General features: G+C 42.8%; 1 protein-coding gene across 1 annotated transcript in view; it reads right to left on the reverse strand.

The window, feature by feature from the left end:
• The window catches only part of LOC138573323 (uncharacterized), a 256,635-nt gene extending 243,981 nt beyond the window's left edge, over positions 1-12,654 (reverse strand). Inside the window, exon 1 of the mRNA XM_069649330.1 lies at positions 12,535-12,654. Within this exon, the coding sequence (XP_069505431.1) occupies positions 12,535-12,595 (61 nt within the window). The 5' untranslated portion in view covers positions 12,596-12,654. The remainder of the gene's footprint in view (positions 1-12,534) is intronic.
• Between the last annotated feature and the right edge of the window lie 1,509 nt (positions 12,655-14,163).

Below are 14,163 nucleotides of genomic sequence, written 5' to 3' on the forward strand. Positions count from 1 at the left end.
CAGTTGTTCTTCTGGGTTTCTTCTGGGTTTCTTCCGCTTCTCTTCTCTGTCATTTTCCCTTGCCAGTGCTGGAGCAGAGTGTTCCTGCTGTGTCCCCTCTAGGTGCCTCATCTCTTCTCGTTCTGACAGCTCTTTGATATTCTGCTCTTTCCCACTTCTGTCTTTGTCTACAACCCATCACTCTACTCCCTCTTCTTGCTTATTTTCTTTATGCCACCCGCTATACTCATCTGTCTCTCCTCAATTCCTCTCGGACCAAACCACATGAATTACTCTGCCTGTATTTGATCAGTCTACAGCCCATGACATCCCTGAATTCTTCATTTGCCAATGGGCATTACCTTTCCTTATTCCCGCTACCACATTGAACTTGCCTTTCTTTTACTTCTACTATTTTATTTCTCATCCATCAGGTATCTAGTCAATTCATCTAATCCCATTCCATTGAAATGTCTCCATCTAAAAGGTTTCCATCTAATGCATGTTTTTTGGACGGTAAAGGGTTAATGTTTGTTCAGGTGCATTTTAAAGGGTAAAAAACAGGGGTTGGGGGGTGGACCCCCCAAAAAAAAAGAAAAAAAAAGAAAAGAAAAAAAATGCATTAGATGGACATTATTTAGATGGAAAAATGTCGATGGAATGGCATTAGATGTAATGGTTTTAGATGAAATTACCATAAACCCTATCTGGTTAATTGGCATATGTCAGCATGTATGTCACCCTGGGACCGTGTGCTGAAAGAAACTGGTTTATCCTTTCGTTACTTCTCGATCTTGCTCTTGCCAAATCATCCCTTGATCCTCATGCGCCAAGACTGCAGGCAGAGGGCAGCCGGTATGGATAAAGCCGAGTAATGGAACAGAAGAGGAGCTTCTGTATACCCCAAGTGGAGCACAATCTTGGGGAGCTTGCAAATGGAGTGTCATGATGCACATTCGCCTACTTCTAAGAGGCATGAATGAGAAACCCCCCTAGCATTACATGTACCCTGTAGAATAGTGGACATGTGGTACAATATTTTAAGTAGGATAACATCCCCAAATAAATGCTTAGAGAAGGAAATGCACATACAGGTTAGTCAGTGTAAGCAATTTCATGTGGCTGACTACAGAAGAAATTCAAGCAGAACATTGTTATTGATTGCAACTTACGAAGATGCCTGAATTCTCCTCAGGCACATTTGCTCTGGACCAGAAGCTTCTTACAAAGGCATATTTCCTTTGTGGTACCGATTATTACCCTTACACTATAATGTTTCATTTAACTGTGAGTCTAATGGCGTCCATTCCAAGACTGTTCACTGTGGATTTTGTGTGGGATGGATGCTGACCTCTGTGAGTGCTGCTCCCCTGCCTGGCTCCGCTTGCATAACAGAAAGAGCTGGGGAGATAGTGTTAATCCCCCCATAAATAATATGCGCCTCTTGCTGGACTGTGAGACACACTGGGAAATAATGGAGCTGTGAGCCCCCAGGCTACAGCTTAACCTTGAGAGCATGGAAGGCTCACAGAAATCACTTCATAAAAAGAGCCGGAGAGTCTTTTACATCGCTGCAGTCGAAGGAATAAATAGGAGGAGATGCAACCTTGGGGTATAAAACATTCAGAATCCCTGAATGACGAACAGGCCTGGCAACTGATTTTAGAAAGAGGACTGGAATCATGAAAGTCCTTTGGCTTCACTTTCTGTCTGGAGCTGCATTTTTGTGTGTTAACCTATTTTATTTCCAAATGTTCTAATAGGAACAGGGTTGGACTTGCTGAAAGTATGTCCTATGGGGACACTGAAATTAGTTCCAGGACCTCTTTTGGTTCCATGTCCACTCCTGAGCACCTCTCTATTTGTCAGACTTAATGTCGCTATGCTTCTACATCTTGCTCTCTTTCTATTGCTCTTTGGAATGCACAATCTGTCTGCAAGAAAACCTTCTCCCTTTATCATTCTCCTTCTCTTGACCTCATTACCCTTACTGAAACCTGGATCTCTCCCTCTGATTCTGCAACCCTTGCTGACCTTCATGACCCTTCCTACACATTCACTCACTCTCCCCTCCTTACTGGCAGGGGTGGTGGTGTAGGACTATTTTCATCCCCCAAACTTCCTACATCTCCTACTTCCCAATCTACTGCTAATTCTCCCTCATTCAAATACACTATCTTGACAATCACTGCACCTTATGGCATACATATTATCTCTCCCTACCAGCCACAAGGCCCGGTAGGCCAATTCTTCGACCACCTCTCCCAACTAATTGATCTATCCCTCCCGATCACCACCTCATTGTCATTGGTGACTTCAACCTCCCCTCTTTCTCTGCTGCTCTATCCACATACTTTAACTCACTTCTACTTAACCACTCACTGTCTGATGTCCACACTCTGCCACCCATTTACATGGAAACTCCCTTGACCTTATTCTCATCTCCTCTCAACTCTCCACCTCAGGTTTTTCCACTGTACCATCTCCCTCAGATCTCTATATTGTCTTTGCCTGAATCTCCACTCCTGCTTCTTCCTCTATCTCTCCATCTACTTCAACTATTATTAAGCACAAGTTTTCCTCCTCCAAACTCCCTGACTACCTCTCTGACCTACACCGCTCCCACTCTTGCTAAACTGAACTCACCTTTCCATCCACCGAAGAAGCCTTCGCTAACTTTAACACTGCACTTTATGCTCATTATGCTGACTTTTCCCCTCACTACACTGAGTCCTAAATCCTCCCCTACACAGCCCTGTATTACACCTCTCATCCACAACCAGAAAGCAACAATGTAGAAAATGCTTTGCACTTGGCAAAAGTCCAAACACCCCTCTGATCCCCGACTCTATCTCACTGGTCTTCACAACTATTCCTCTACTCTTGACTTTGTCAAACGCGGCTTCTTATCTCTCTCTCAATCCTCTCAACCTAGGTGCCTCAAAATATCTCTCAACTCAATTCTCTCACATCCTAATCCCAGCTCCATCTCCTCTACTCTTTCTGCGAATTACCTTGAACTCTACTTTGCCTCAAAAACCTCTACCATTCACAATACCCTTGCTAATTACCTTCTATCCTCTCCTGGTGACTATTATTTACCACTCATACCCTCCTCTCCCACTACTATGTCTTCCCTTTGTCCCCACCAATCCTGATGAGATTATTGCCCTACTCCTCAAGGCTAAAACTTCCTGTGCCCTCACTTTCCCACAGTCCCCACACATCGTGAAGCAAATAGATTCCAGTGTTGCACCAAATCTTACTTCCCTCTTTAAGTCCTCTCTTGACAATGACACTTTTACCTCATCCTATAAGAGACCTATCATCATCCCTCTTTTTAAGGAATCTTGTCTAGATCCTAACTGCCCTGTCAATTTTTGCCATGCCTCACTTCTACCACACTATTCCAAAATCCTAGAACGAGTAGTATTCAATCGACTCACTGAGTTCCTAGATACTTACAACCCCGGACCCTCTTCAGTCTGGCTTCTGAGCTTTGCATTCTGCCAAGACAGCTCTCCTCAATGTCAGCAACTTCATCTCTTCCACTCGGCATGCAAACCTTTAATCCATTCTTTTTCTTCTTGACCTCTCTGCTACCTTTGTTACTGTTGACCATTCTGATATTGTATCTACATCATCTCTCCTTAGCATCAGAGAACCCTTGATTGGTTTGCTTCATACGTTGCCTCTACACACTTTCAGGTGTCCTTGAACAGCCATACCTCCCCATGTCACCCCCCTTACTGTTGGAGTTCCCCAAGGGTCTGTCCCTGGTCCACTACTCTTCACCCTCTATACTCCCGCTCTTTGTGCCTTGATATCTTCTTATAGCTTCTCCTATCAACTCTTTGCTGACAACACTCAGATCTTCTTCTCCTTTCACTCTTTATCCAACAAGCTGCTGTCAACATTTTCAAACTGTCTCTCCGCCATCAAAAATTGGATGGCGTCTGAATCGCTCATGCTCCACTCCACTAAGACTAAGAAGTTCTGCACTTCCCAGCAAAACACGCTATCTCTTCCTCTCCCTCTCTTCTTCTCCTCCGCTCCCCTGACTATATTCCTTAATCTGCTTCCCTTGGTGTCATCTTTGACTTATCACACAACGTCTGCTCTTCATCTTCAAATCTGCCACTGTAGCCAGAATCAATCTCAGAACAATCTGCCACCTTCTTCCTTTCAATAATGCTAAACAGCTGACCTCCTCCTTAGTCTTTCCTAGATCTGACTCGATAGGACTATTGTGCCAGTCTCCTCTATGGCCTTCCTAACTATGCTTTCTCACCTCCGAACAACTTTGTGGTCTGCGCACTTTTCAACCTTTGTTGCTTTACCTCTAGATGCACACTGCCAGATTGGCTGGCTATCTACCAAACACAGGGTTAAGTATAAACTTCTTCTCATCATCTTTAAAACTATCCATGGGCTTGCCCGACCTTACCTATCTGCTCATCTCACCGCTGACTCTCCTCGCTCGTTAAAACCATCCTCAGTTCACCTCATTGCCACCAGTCGAGCGCCGTGTGCTCACTCTTGTTTCCGCTCTCTTTCTCTCCGTGGTACCCTATTCTGGAATGCTCTCCCTCTCTCCGTACTACTCAAATCCAACCTCACAGCTCACCTTCTTTGTGAAGAACCTGTTTCCTCACACTCTATGCTACTGCATCACCCTGTTTTCCTCTTTCCCTACACTTCATGGATAACCCTACAGCAATTTGCAGTCACCCCTCCCTCCTTAATTCAGCATTTTCCCCACCATCCCATTCCTATGTCATTCTGTCAGTCCTCGCCCCTGATTTATGTTTCCAACTTCCACTGTTTTCAAGTCACATTCTCGCACACCATTGTAAAGGATCCATGTCACCTGTTATCAATGTTACATTATTTAAGTGTTTTTGTACCAAAATTCATTGCTTTCCCTGTGATTTTTGTACATAAATAAATCAATAGATTATGCCTTAGCAGCAGTTGAAAAGGAGTGTGGATTGCAAAGCTCTGAATCCTGGAACTTGCAGGAAAGTTCCAAGTGGACATTGAAAAATTGATCGATTTAAAATTCTCAGACTGCTGGAACATCAAGCACAATTTCTCGTACCACCACCAGAGAATGATTCAATGGAGATGCAATGAGTTCTAGAACTTAGAGACAACGTTCCTAATCATATTTGATCAATAGTCTGAACTGAAAAATATTGAATCCTGGGTCTTGGAGGCCAATATCCTTAAATAGAAAGCATACACTACACTGAGCCTTGGATACCACCCTTGAAATTCCTATGTGAACATGTACTGTGGCTAACCAGAAGAGAGAGATTAGTGTTCCAGATCACATGAAAGACAATAAAAAACGAACAGCTGGCTGTACCACCTACCTGCATTTACAAATATCCAATGTTGGTTGTCCTTAATCTATGTATGCCACTTATGTATTGTCCCCAGTGACTGTTCCATGTACTCCCCTCCATAGACTGGTCAGAATGTCCCTCTAACTCACCCCATTGTAAGAATCTCCCTGGTTCCCGTCAAATCTGATTTCTTATCTATTGTACGTTCTTTTGTAATCAAAAGAGCATTGTTCCTCCTGTATATAAATAAACAAATAAATAAATAACTGTACTTATTTTATAAACTTCCAAATTTGAAGAATTTGATGCATCCATCTAACACTGCTAACACTTATCCCATACTGAAGCTTTATGATTGAATATGGAAACACAATTTCTAGATGGTGAAAGTAGTTGATTTATTTGGGTTCTGTGTCAGGGACCAGACACCCTCTCCTGAAGTATACTTTACTTATAATACGGAGGGACACATATACAAATGTCTCTCGCCATTAGAGCAACCCTCAGTTCCAAAATGAAAACATGAGCAATATAGTCCTCAACATAAGCATATTTTCATTAAATATCTCTGAGACACTCACATTTGAATGAACACAGCAATAACAGGCAGCATCTCCACAAATTAAATGGACGTATCAAAACTCATCTAGGTATCTTGCCAAAAGTTCACAAGAGACTTATCAATCCAGGCAAATATTTCCCAATGAAAATGGATACATACAAAATGGTTTCAGCAAAAGTTGCTCCAAATCAGATGCATATTTTTTATTACAGAAAGTACAGGTTTCATTCCTACAGATTAGAAATGCAAAATCTATAAACATGTGGGAACCCTGCTTCTGAGAATGAACAAAAAATATAAAACCTGTTTTATGGGATGGATCCCACTTAGGACCACAATTTTAGCTCACTGTACCTTGCCAGAGGAAAAATAAAAATGTGCATATCAGTCTGGTCTGACCCACTAAAGCAATCCAGAAAATAGTAGTGCATTTCTCTTTAATAGCTTAGTTTGAGCAAGAATAATAATCATTATTTCTTTGCACCTAGTTGTTCATGCACATTAAAAGATACAGGTTTACTTCTTCTGATCGAGCAGTAATAATAATATTTTCTTCCTGTGGCAATGTGTGCACTACTGGCCCAAACATATCCATGGAGCTGTGTGTGTGAAAGCAGAGCCACAAGGTTCTATGGGCCTCATCACAAGTCTGGCGCTAACCCTTAAATGAGGCGGTAGCACTATTACCGCCGCATTTAAGGGTCCGCCAGATCATGGCTTTGGCTGATTTTCCCCCAGCTGTTAGCTGGGGGGAAATCTGCCGAAATGTTGTGCTCATACCGCCGGCGGGAAATCCGCCAGCGGTAAGAGTGCGAAATTTCCTCATTGAGCCCAATGGGGAATGGGGCATTCCCGAATGGGCTCAATGGGGAATGGAGATTTCCAGTTCCGCCAAACCCGTGATCCGGCGCTAATAGCGCCGTTGGGTTTGGCGGTAGGGCAGATAGCGCCAGCACTATTAGCGCCGGCGTTACTGCCCAACTCGTGATGAGGCCCTATGTGTCTGTTTCCTAATTTTTGTTGGGAGTATTTGTACACCACTTATCTGTTGGGCTGGATCCACCCCTACTATTTTTGTTTTTATAGGCAATGAAGGATGTGCGCTGCCTTCAGGAAAGGCTCACGTCAGTCCAACAACACTCCACTCTTTTCGATGAGGATATTCCACTTAAAAAATACATTGCAATAGTAATACTGCAATTCTTCGGACAAACATAGCAATAAGGTTTGCTAGATATTTAGGCTCTAGCATCAAGCGGCAACTGGAGCAGGTAGCCATGGGAGAGAAAACAAGGCTGTTAATTCTTGATGAGATGCACATACTTAACCATTACCAGGAAAATGTAGCACTGAGCACCCTCCAGGCCCCCCCCCCCACCCCTTCCTTGAAAATCTCTGGCAGAGGCTACAGGTATCTGCTCAGATGCAGCCATGCTCCAATGACTGCACTAATGATAGAGCAATGCCAGTATGTGTGCAGAAGAATGTTCCACAAGAAGCAAAAGGTGCAGGCTGGTTATTACATAGAAAGTCTTTTCCCAAAACATGACTAAATCTACATGGAGGTTCCTGGGGTTCCTTTCTTAGAGCGGGAAAGTGCTAATAAGGTCTGCACAGGCATCGTTACTCACGATTACCCTCCCTAAAATGCTAAAACCAGCCAAAAAGCCAGCATCAGATACTAAACTATTTCCTACAAATGAAAATCTACAAGCAAACATTGTTCGATGCAACGGACACATCTACCTTCTCTCTCCTAGCTGAGAATGACAAAGCTATCTCCATACACGGTCCCCTGACAGAGAAAGTTAGAGATAAGGCTCGATCAGTAAGAGGAGTTCATAGACGATTTTGGCTCATTACAACCTGAACAAGGCATCAGACTGCCACGATAATACCTATTCCAGTGGATGAGATATAGTCAAACAGGTTGTAAACGAGTAGGAAAAAACTATTGGCGTAAATGGGCAGACAGATTCCTATCTAAGGGCTGAGCAGGTTTTAGAAGATTTTAAATCCTGTTTGGGAATAGTCTGCAAGAAAAACTCGGCTAAGTATCCGTACACACAGAAAAACTATGTTTAACCCAGTCAAGTCAACGGTTACCTACTTGCTCCTCCTTTGCGTCAGAAAGTGGGCGATGGACTAGGGCAATCAAATCCAGGCTCGTCACAGAACAAAAAGTGTCACTAGTCAACCAGAGGCACCTACGGAATTATATGTTAATTGAGTGAATAGAACCTGACGTTCTTTCATGATGGTGAGCAACAAAATTAATAGGCACATTCTATGGATGTTTGACTGGAAATAAGACCTCCCATCGAAGGGGTCTCTTGTGGCCGTCATGGAACAAGCACAATCTGGATACTTGGAATAGGGGGGTTTATTGCCAGCAGGTACACAACATATGTCACAGTTGCCTCACTGTGCTCTGTACAGGTGAATAATGATCTTACTTGGTGATGCAGGGAATGGGGGGAGGGATGACCTGCAGTGAAGACTGTGGTCCCGGGTTCAGGAGGAGCAACAGGGCTGCGGTGGCATATGTCCGCTGCCCACGCTGAGAGTGGTGCTTCTTCAGCCATGCTCCACCTTCTGGGTCCCGGCATCTCGCCAGAGGTCGGCTGCAACTTCTCGTGAGCTTGTAATCTCTACAGGGTCTCATCCAAGCCCTGAATCTTCCTCAAATTTCAAAAAAGGTCATTGCAAATTTACAGTTTCTGTCGGACTACCCAAACTATCAGAAGCGGAATGCATGTGTCTCTTTTTCCAATCCCAATTCAACCTTTGCCTTTGAGCATAGGGGAGGATGAGGTAGAAATGTATGAGGACAGACATTTTCAGTTGTGTCATCTAAGTAATGCCTTGCCTCTTCGAAAATGTGCATCTCTTCAATCGAACCCTCCAATATTAATGGGATATCCATAGAAAATGTAAACAGTAGACCCCAGTCCCTATGTGTGAGTCTCAGCACATTATGATCATGCCACAAAGAAATTAAATTCTAGGAGCTACAAATATGTTGGTTTCAAACCTTGCACTGCACTGAATCCATGCTTGTAGAAAGGGAGGAACTGTGCATAGTAGAGGCTTGCTTATCCAAAGGTTTAATCGTGGAAAGAGGTACAAGTTTTATCGTGAAACATATGAGGCATTTAAAAAAAAACATATTAGGATTGGCCGGGAAGGATGGAGAATGCGGATATGATTAATTTGATGACCAGTTTTCAGATTATAGCAGCAGTTTTTGTGTCTGGGAGTACATAGAGAATAAAAACGATACTAAAAACACTTATACACATGATTTTCACCGACCATGCGATTTTGATGGATTGTTGACTTGGAATGTGAGCATGGTTCGGAATGATTCCGCTGCCACCATCGACCTCGGTTATCAAATTTGACGGAATCTCCGGCTGCATTTGATTTTGATGCCGGTCGAAACGCTATGGGAAACCTCATAATTTTTATATCTACAAAATCCAGACAGCATGCATAAAATCCATATAAATTCCCCCCCCCACTCCTCTCATCATAAACAGACATGGCGATCAGCATTTGCAATTGTTCACATGTTCGCTTTGAATACGCACGGAAACCCAGGACCATCCAGGTATGCATGCATGCATACCTTAACATCCAAATCATTAATATTTCACAAAGATAACTACTAACTAATGTACGCCTAAACATGACCAGTCTTCTCTCTGTAATATAGCGTTCAACAAAAAATGAGCCCCTATGTCTTCAGGAAACGTGATCCGGGGCATGTCCCATTTTCCTCAGAATTCCTTAAGGTATTAACTAGCAATTCAATATAAAAGGAGAGATTAAAAGGAGTATGGTTCATTGTTTGCATAATTCACTCTACTGTCAATCCGTTAAAATAGAATCAGTTTCCAATGAAACTCCTTTTGAATTAGTCTGTTTTATTAATTAATGACGTGCAGGCTCAGACTGGCCTATAGGGTAATAGGGCATTGCCCGAACCAAAAATGCAAAATGCTAGTGTGGGCCTGTTCTTTTGTCAAAGTGGGACACTTCTTTGGCCAATGCTGGACAGTTGGATGAGTAACTTCACCATGCGGCTGGTAGTTTTAACCAGTGTTGCTGAATAAATATTCTTTAAATTGCACAATTTGCATCACATTGTATCAAAAACTCCCCCCCTGGTTACTATTCAAACAGTCTGTCACAAAAGGAATGAATTGCCTTTTGCAACTGTGGGCCACTTTTTCATTAGTGCCCAAAACAATCTCATGCCCCAGCCTAATCAAGATTACACTTGTTTACCAGGTTCACTGCAGTTGGGTAAAGGAATAACTATTATTATGCTGGGAGACTGTAGTGCATGACTAGCCATGGACCAGATGACCTCTGCCTGTCAATCCATTATTGAGACGTGCTTAGCCATTCCACTTCCAAACTCACACGTTCTTTCCCCAGAAACAAATAGGCTCGCGTTTGGCTTGCTTGATGGGAAAACACATTATTTTGCAATTAAAATGGAGGCTCCCTGCTGACTCCCCAGAAAGGCCAACCAGAAGGTAGAGCTATATGCTATCAATAATCAATTATGTGTTAAATGACGCACCACTCTTCATACAGATAGCATCCATGTCGGTGTCTTGTTGGCCTGAGACTGATCATGAAACACTGTTGGTTGATATTTACCAAATGCCTGAGCAGGACCGGGGTCGGGCAGCTGCTGAGCTTTGGGTGTAGCAGCCATTGTTTATTCCTGTGTGCTACAACCTATTGACCTGATTATAAAATCATTGTATGCCCAGGATTGGCTAGTCAATAAATAGGCTATTTCTCAGTCGGATCATGTTTTCCAGGTGTACAAAAATATTTTGACAGAATCCTTGAGAAGTGTTGAATAAACCCCTCATAGCAATCCCCAATCAAAGCCCAGAAATGATGGGCCATGGTGCCATTCTGTGTCTTGGGGAGTGAGAGTAGAGTTTCTCAAAGTAATAATTACAAGAAACCATAGAGTTGAAATCTTAGTGTCGCGCACTTCTGAAAGGAAGAAGCTTGCCCCACGTAGTACTCAATGCACAATGGAGTAGGTTGCGTAGGGTAGTTGACTCTAGAAACTGGTAGCAAACGGTGAGGATGTATCCAGCACTGCCTCAGCAAACGTATCCCTCCTGAGCCCTGAATTATGTGGTCACCATTTTCAAAATATTTGTAAGGGAAATGTGATTGAGCCCTCAATATCCTGTACACTGGTACGCCACACTGATTCTTCGCCTCTATCCCCTATTTTCCTCCTCAAACTTCTCTACACTTGAAGTACATCATCTACCCTCACACAGCAACTTTACCCTGCACATTGACCAGCATGCCAACCCCCTCCCCACAATTACGCCACCCAACAGGAAGCAAATTGACCACCCAGAGATAACATCTTGCAGTATATACCTCGGCGTATGTTTCTTAGTACGTGGATGCTTACCCGTGCACGGAGCACATTTCCATTGATCTTTACTGCCAGTTACGCAAAACCAACCTCCCTCTCTTCCTGCCAGCACACTTCCTGCCCTTCCCCCGCATCCCTGCACCCCCCCACAGGACCCAAAGGCGAATGGAAGTGTGCTATATATTCGCCCCAATACAATAACATGCCACAGCTTTTTCCATATGATTCATTGTTTTTGATTATCATGGCCAGTTGGGGGGGGGTGCATATGATGAAAGACTTCAATACATATGCCAACGTGTTCTCAAATAAATATTTTATATCCCTTCACTTGTTCGCTCATGTCACTTAATATCCACATATCTCATTCTAACTACATATATGACTGATATAAAAAGAATACATAACATTGTTATCCACGTTCCCTTTGACATGTACACGAATTACCTTGACGGTATGGCCTTATTAGATCATAATTAGTAAGGTAAGAAATAACTCATCAATCCCAAAATGTATTTGCTAAATCTCCATTCAAAAAGAGGTTTAGTTAGATTAGCCCAGATGCCCTGCACAGAGGACCACGGCCTTATGCACAAAATAGATGACGTGCTATTTCTTGAAAGAACGACAGAAGCACCTCACGGAAGTATCGTGTATTATCTGAATTGAGTAAATATTTCCGGAGGGGCATCGCTAGGCTATAATGTTTCAGGTAATTAAACTATAATTGTTAGAGCGGCCTGGGTTTGATTAAAAAGACTTCACTAAATGGTGCATTGTGCAACAATTAAGGTCAATTCAACGTCAACATCCCTTCAAATAAAAGTGCTTTTCTTCATAGACAGTTGGACAGTTCCTTGTGGCATCAAATCTTATTTGTTACACACACATCTTATTATTTAACAATCCCGTTATCATTATGGTTAGTAATAATGATAATAATAATAAAATAATAATGATAATAATAATAAGCTTTCTTTTCTAGTCATGGGACTAGCCCTATTAATAAACACCTCGAGTAGTTTTTGAAAAATCGCCTCTGTTTAGCATACTCAAATATCGAAGGTCTTGATTTGGAAAAAGTTCTTGTAGGGAGAAAATCGCTTTGTAAATCAGGCCGAAAGATGAATTCGTTGCATGCACTCTCTCGCACTTCTCTGAACACACCGTGATTTCTCTAATGATGAGCGATGACGTCAGGGATTGTTAATTACCTTCTGCTTCCACATGGTTGCCCTTGGCATTGCCTTTCAAGAAGGTTCTGGCCTTTTCCATCTAGGAAGTCTTCAAAACCCCAACGACGTACAAACTTCAATGAACAAACAGGCACTCGCTGATCCTGGCAGCTCTGAGGAGCGAGCACTGGGAGGGTCTCTTTCTAGCAGATACAGTTCCAGGAAGTTGCGCATTAGGCAGCTGAGCATCGCGTCGCATATTCTGCACACTCGGCAAAAATAGTGAGAAGCATCTTCATTTTATTTATTTTTGCATTTTTAAAGCGCTCAAACAGCCAGCAGGCGCTGTTACAGGATTTTTTTTTTTTTTTGCCTAATTGTTTTTTTGTCTTAGTTGCGTATTTATAACGCTCTTAAATACCTATATAAATCAGGCCCAATGTTTGTTTATTTCTGTTTACGGATGGTAAGATTGCGCAGCAGCTTAAAATTATGTCTGTGATCTGTAGGTGGCAGGTTCGAAACCTCACAAAGTAAAATTCTCTCATCATCTTTCCGGGGTAGTTAAGTGAACCGCAATAAAACAACGATCCCTCTTTTTCATGCTGAACACTAGGGACTAACAAGCGTGTGTACCTTTAAAAAAAAATATATATTTTAAAGATTGCGACAGCGCAGTTACAAAAATTTGTAGAAGAGAATGAAATCCTGCATGAACAACAATCCGGCTTCAGATCGGCTCACAGTACAGAAACGGCTATGATAGACCTGTTGACCCACATGCTGAACATCAGGCACGGAGGCAAAACAGCTTTATTGGTTCTGCTTGACTTAAGTGGCGCGTTCCACTTGCTGGACCACAAGCAGCTCCAGTGGGTCCTAGAAAATGTAGCAAACTGTTCTCCAGAAGCCACTAAATGGCTGATCGCCTTCATTTCAGGCAGAAAATCCAAAGTCCACTGGGGAGATGAATTCTCCCCGAAGCGCCCATCGAATGTGGTGTCCCACAAGGCGCTAGTTTCTCCCCGCTATTGTTCAACCAATACCTAAGGTGTTTCTGTATTGTGCTCGAGAACATAGGAACATATTTTACCAAGTATGCAGACGACACCCAGATGGCGGTTGAACTATGCAGGAGTTACATACAGGACTGCGCCAAGCTGGGAGACATATACAACACCATTGAGGCATGGATGTTGAAGAACTGGATGTGCTTGAATGCGAAGAAGACTCGAGCTGATGATTTTCGGCTCCACTCAAGCCAGAAATAAACTCAGTCCTCAGTATAAGTCTTTTACCATCAAGGACTCGGCCATCCGAGTTAGAAAGGAATTGAAAATACTAGGTATGACCCTGGAAGCATTGCTGCGGGCCGAGGCACATGTCATGTATCTACAACCAAAGTTGCCATACTACACATGATTACTCCGGTCTATTAGACCGTACCTAAGTCAAGAGAACACAGCAACCATTGCAAGAACTATTATCTTATCACGGCTGGACTATGGAAATGCATTGTTGCTTGGTGCTAGTAACAGTTGCCTGACCAAGTGTCAAACTATTCTAAACAACTGGGTTAAAATAATAAAACAGAGGCCATGGAGTGAACACATTACAAAAGATTGGATTTATCTCCACTGGCTTGCAGTGGAAGAAAGAATCATCTTT

Source organism: Ambystoma mexicanum, chromosome 1p, assembly GCF_040938575.1.
Source record: "Ambystoma mexicanum isolate Mex_15411 chromosome 1p, UKY_AmexF1_1, whole genome shotgun sequence".
Classification (NCBI taxonomy): Eukaryota; Metazoa; Chordata; class Amphibia; order Caudata; family Ambystomatidae; genus Ambystoma; species Ambystoma mexicanum.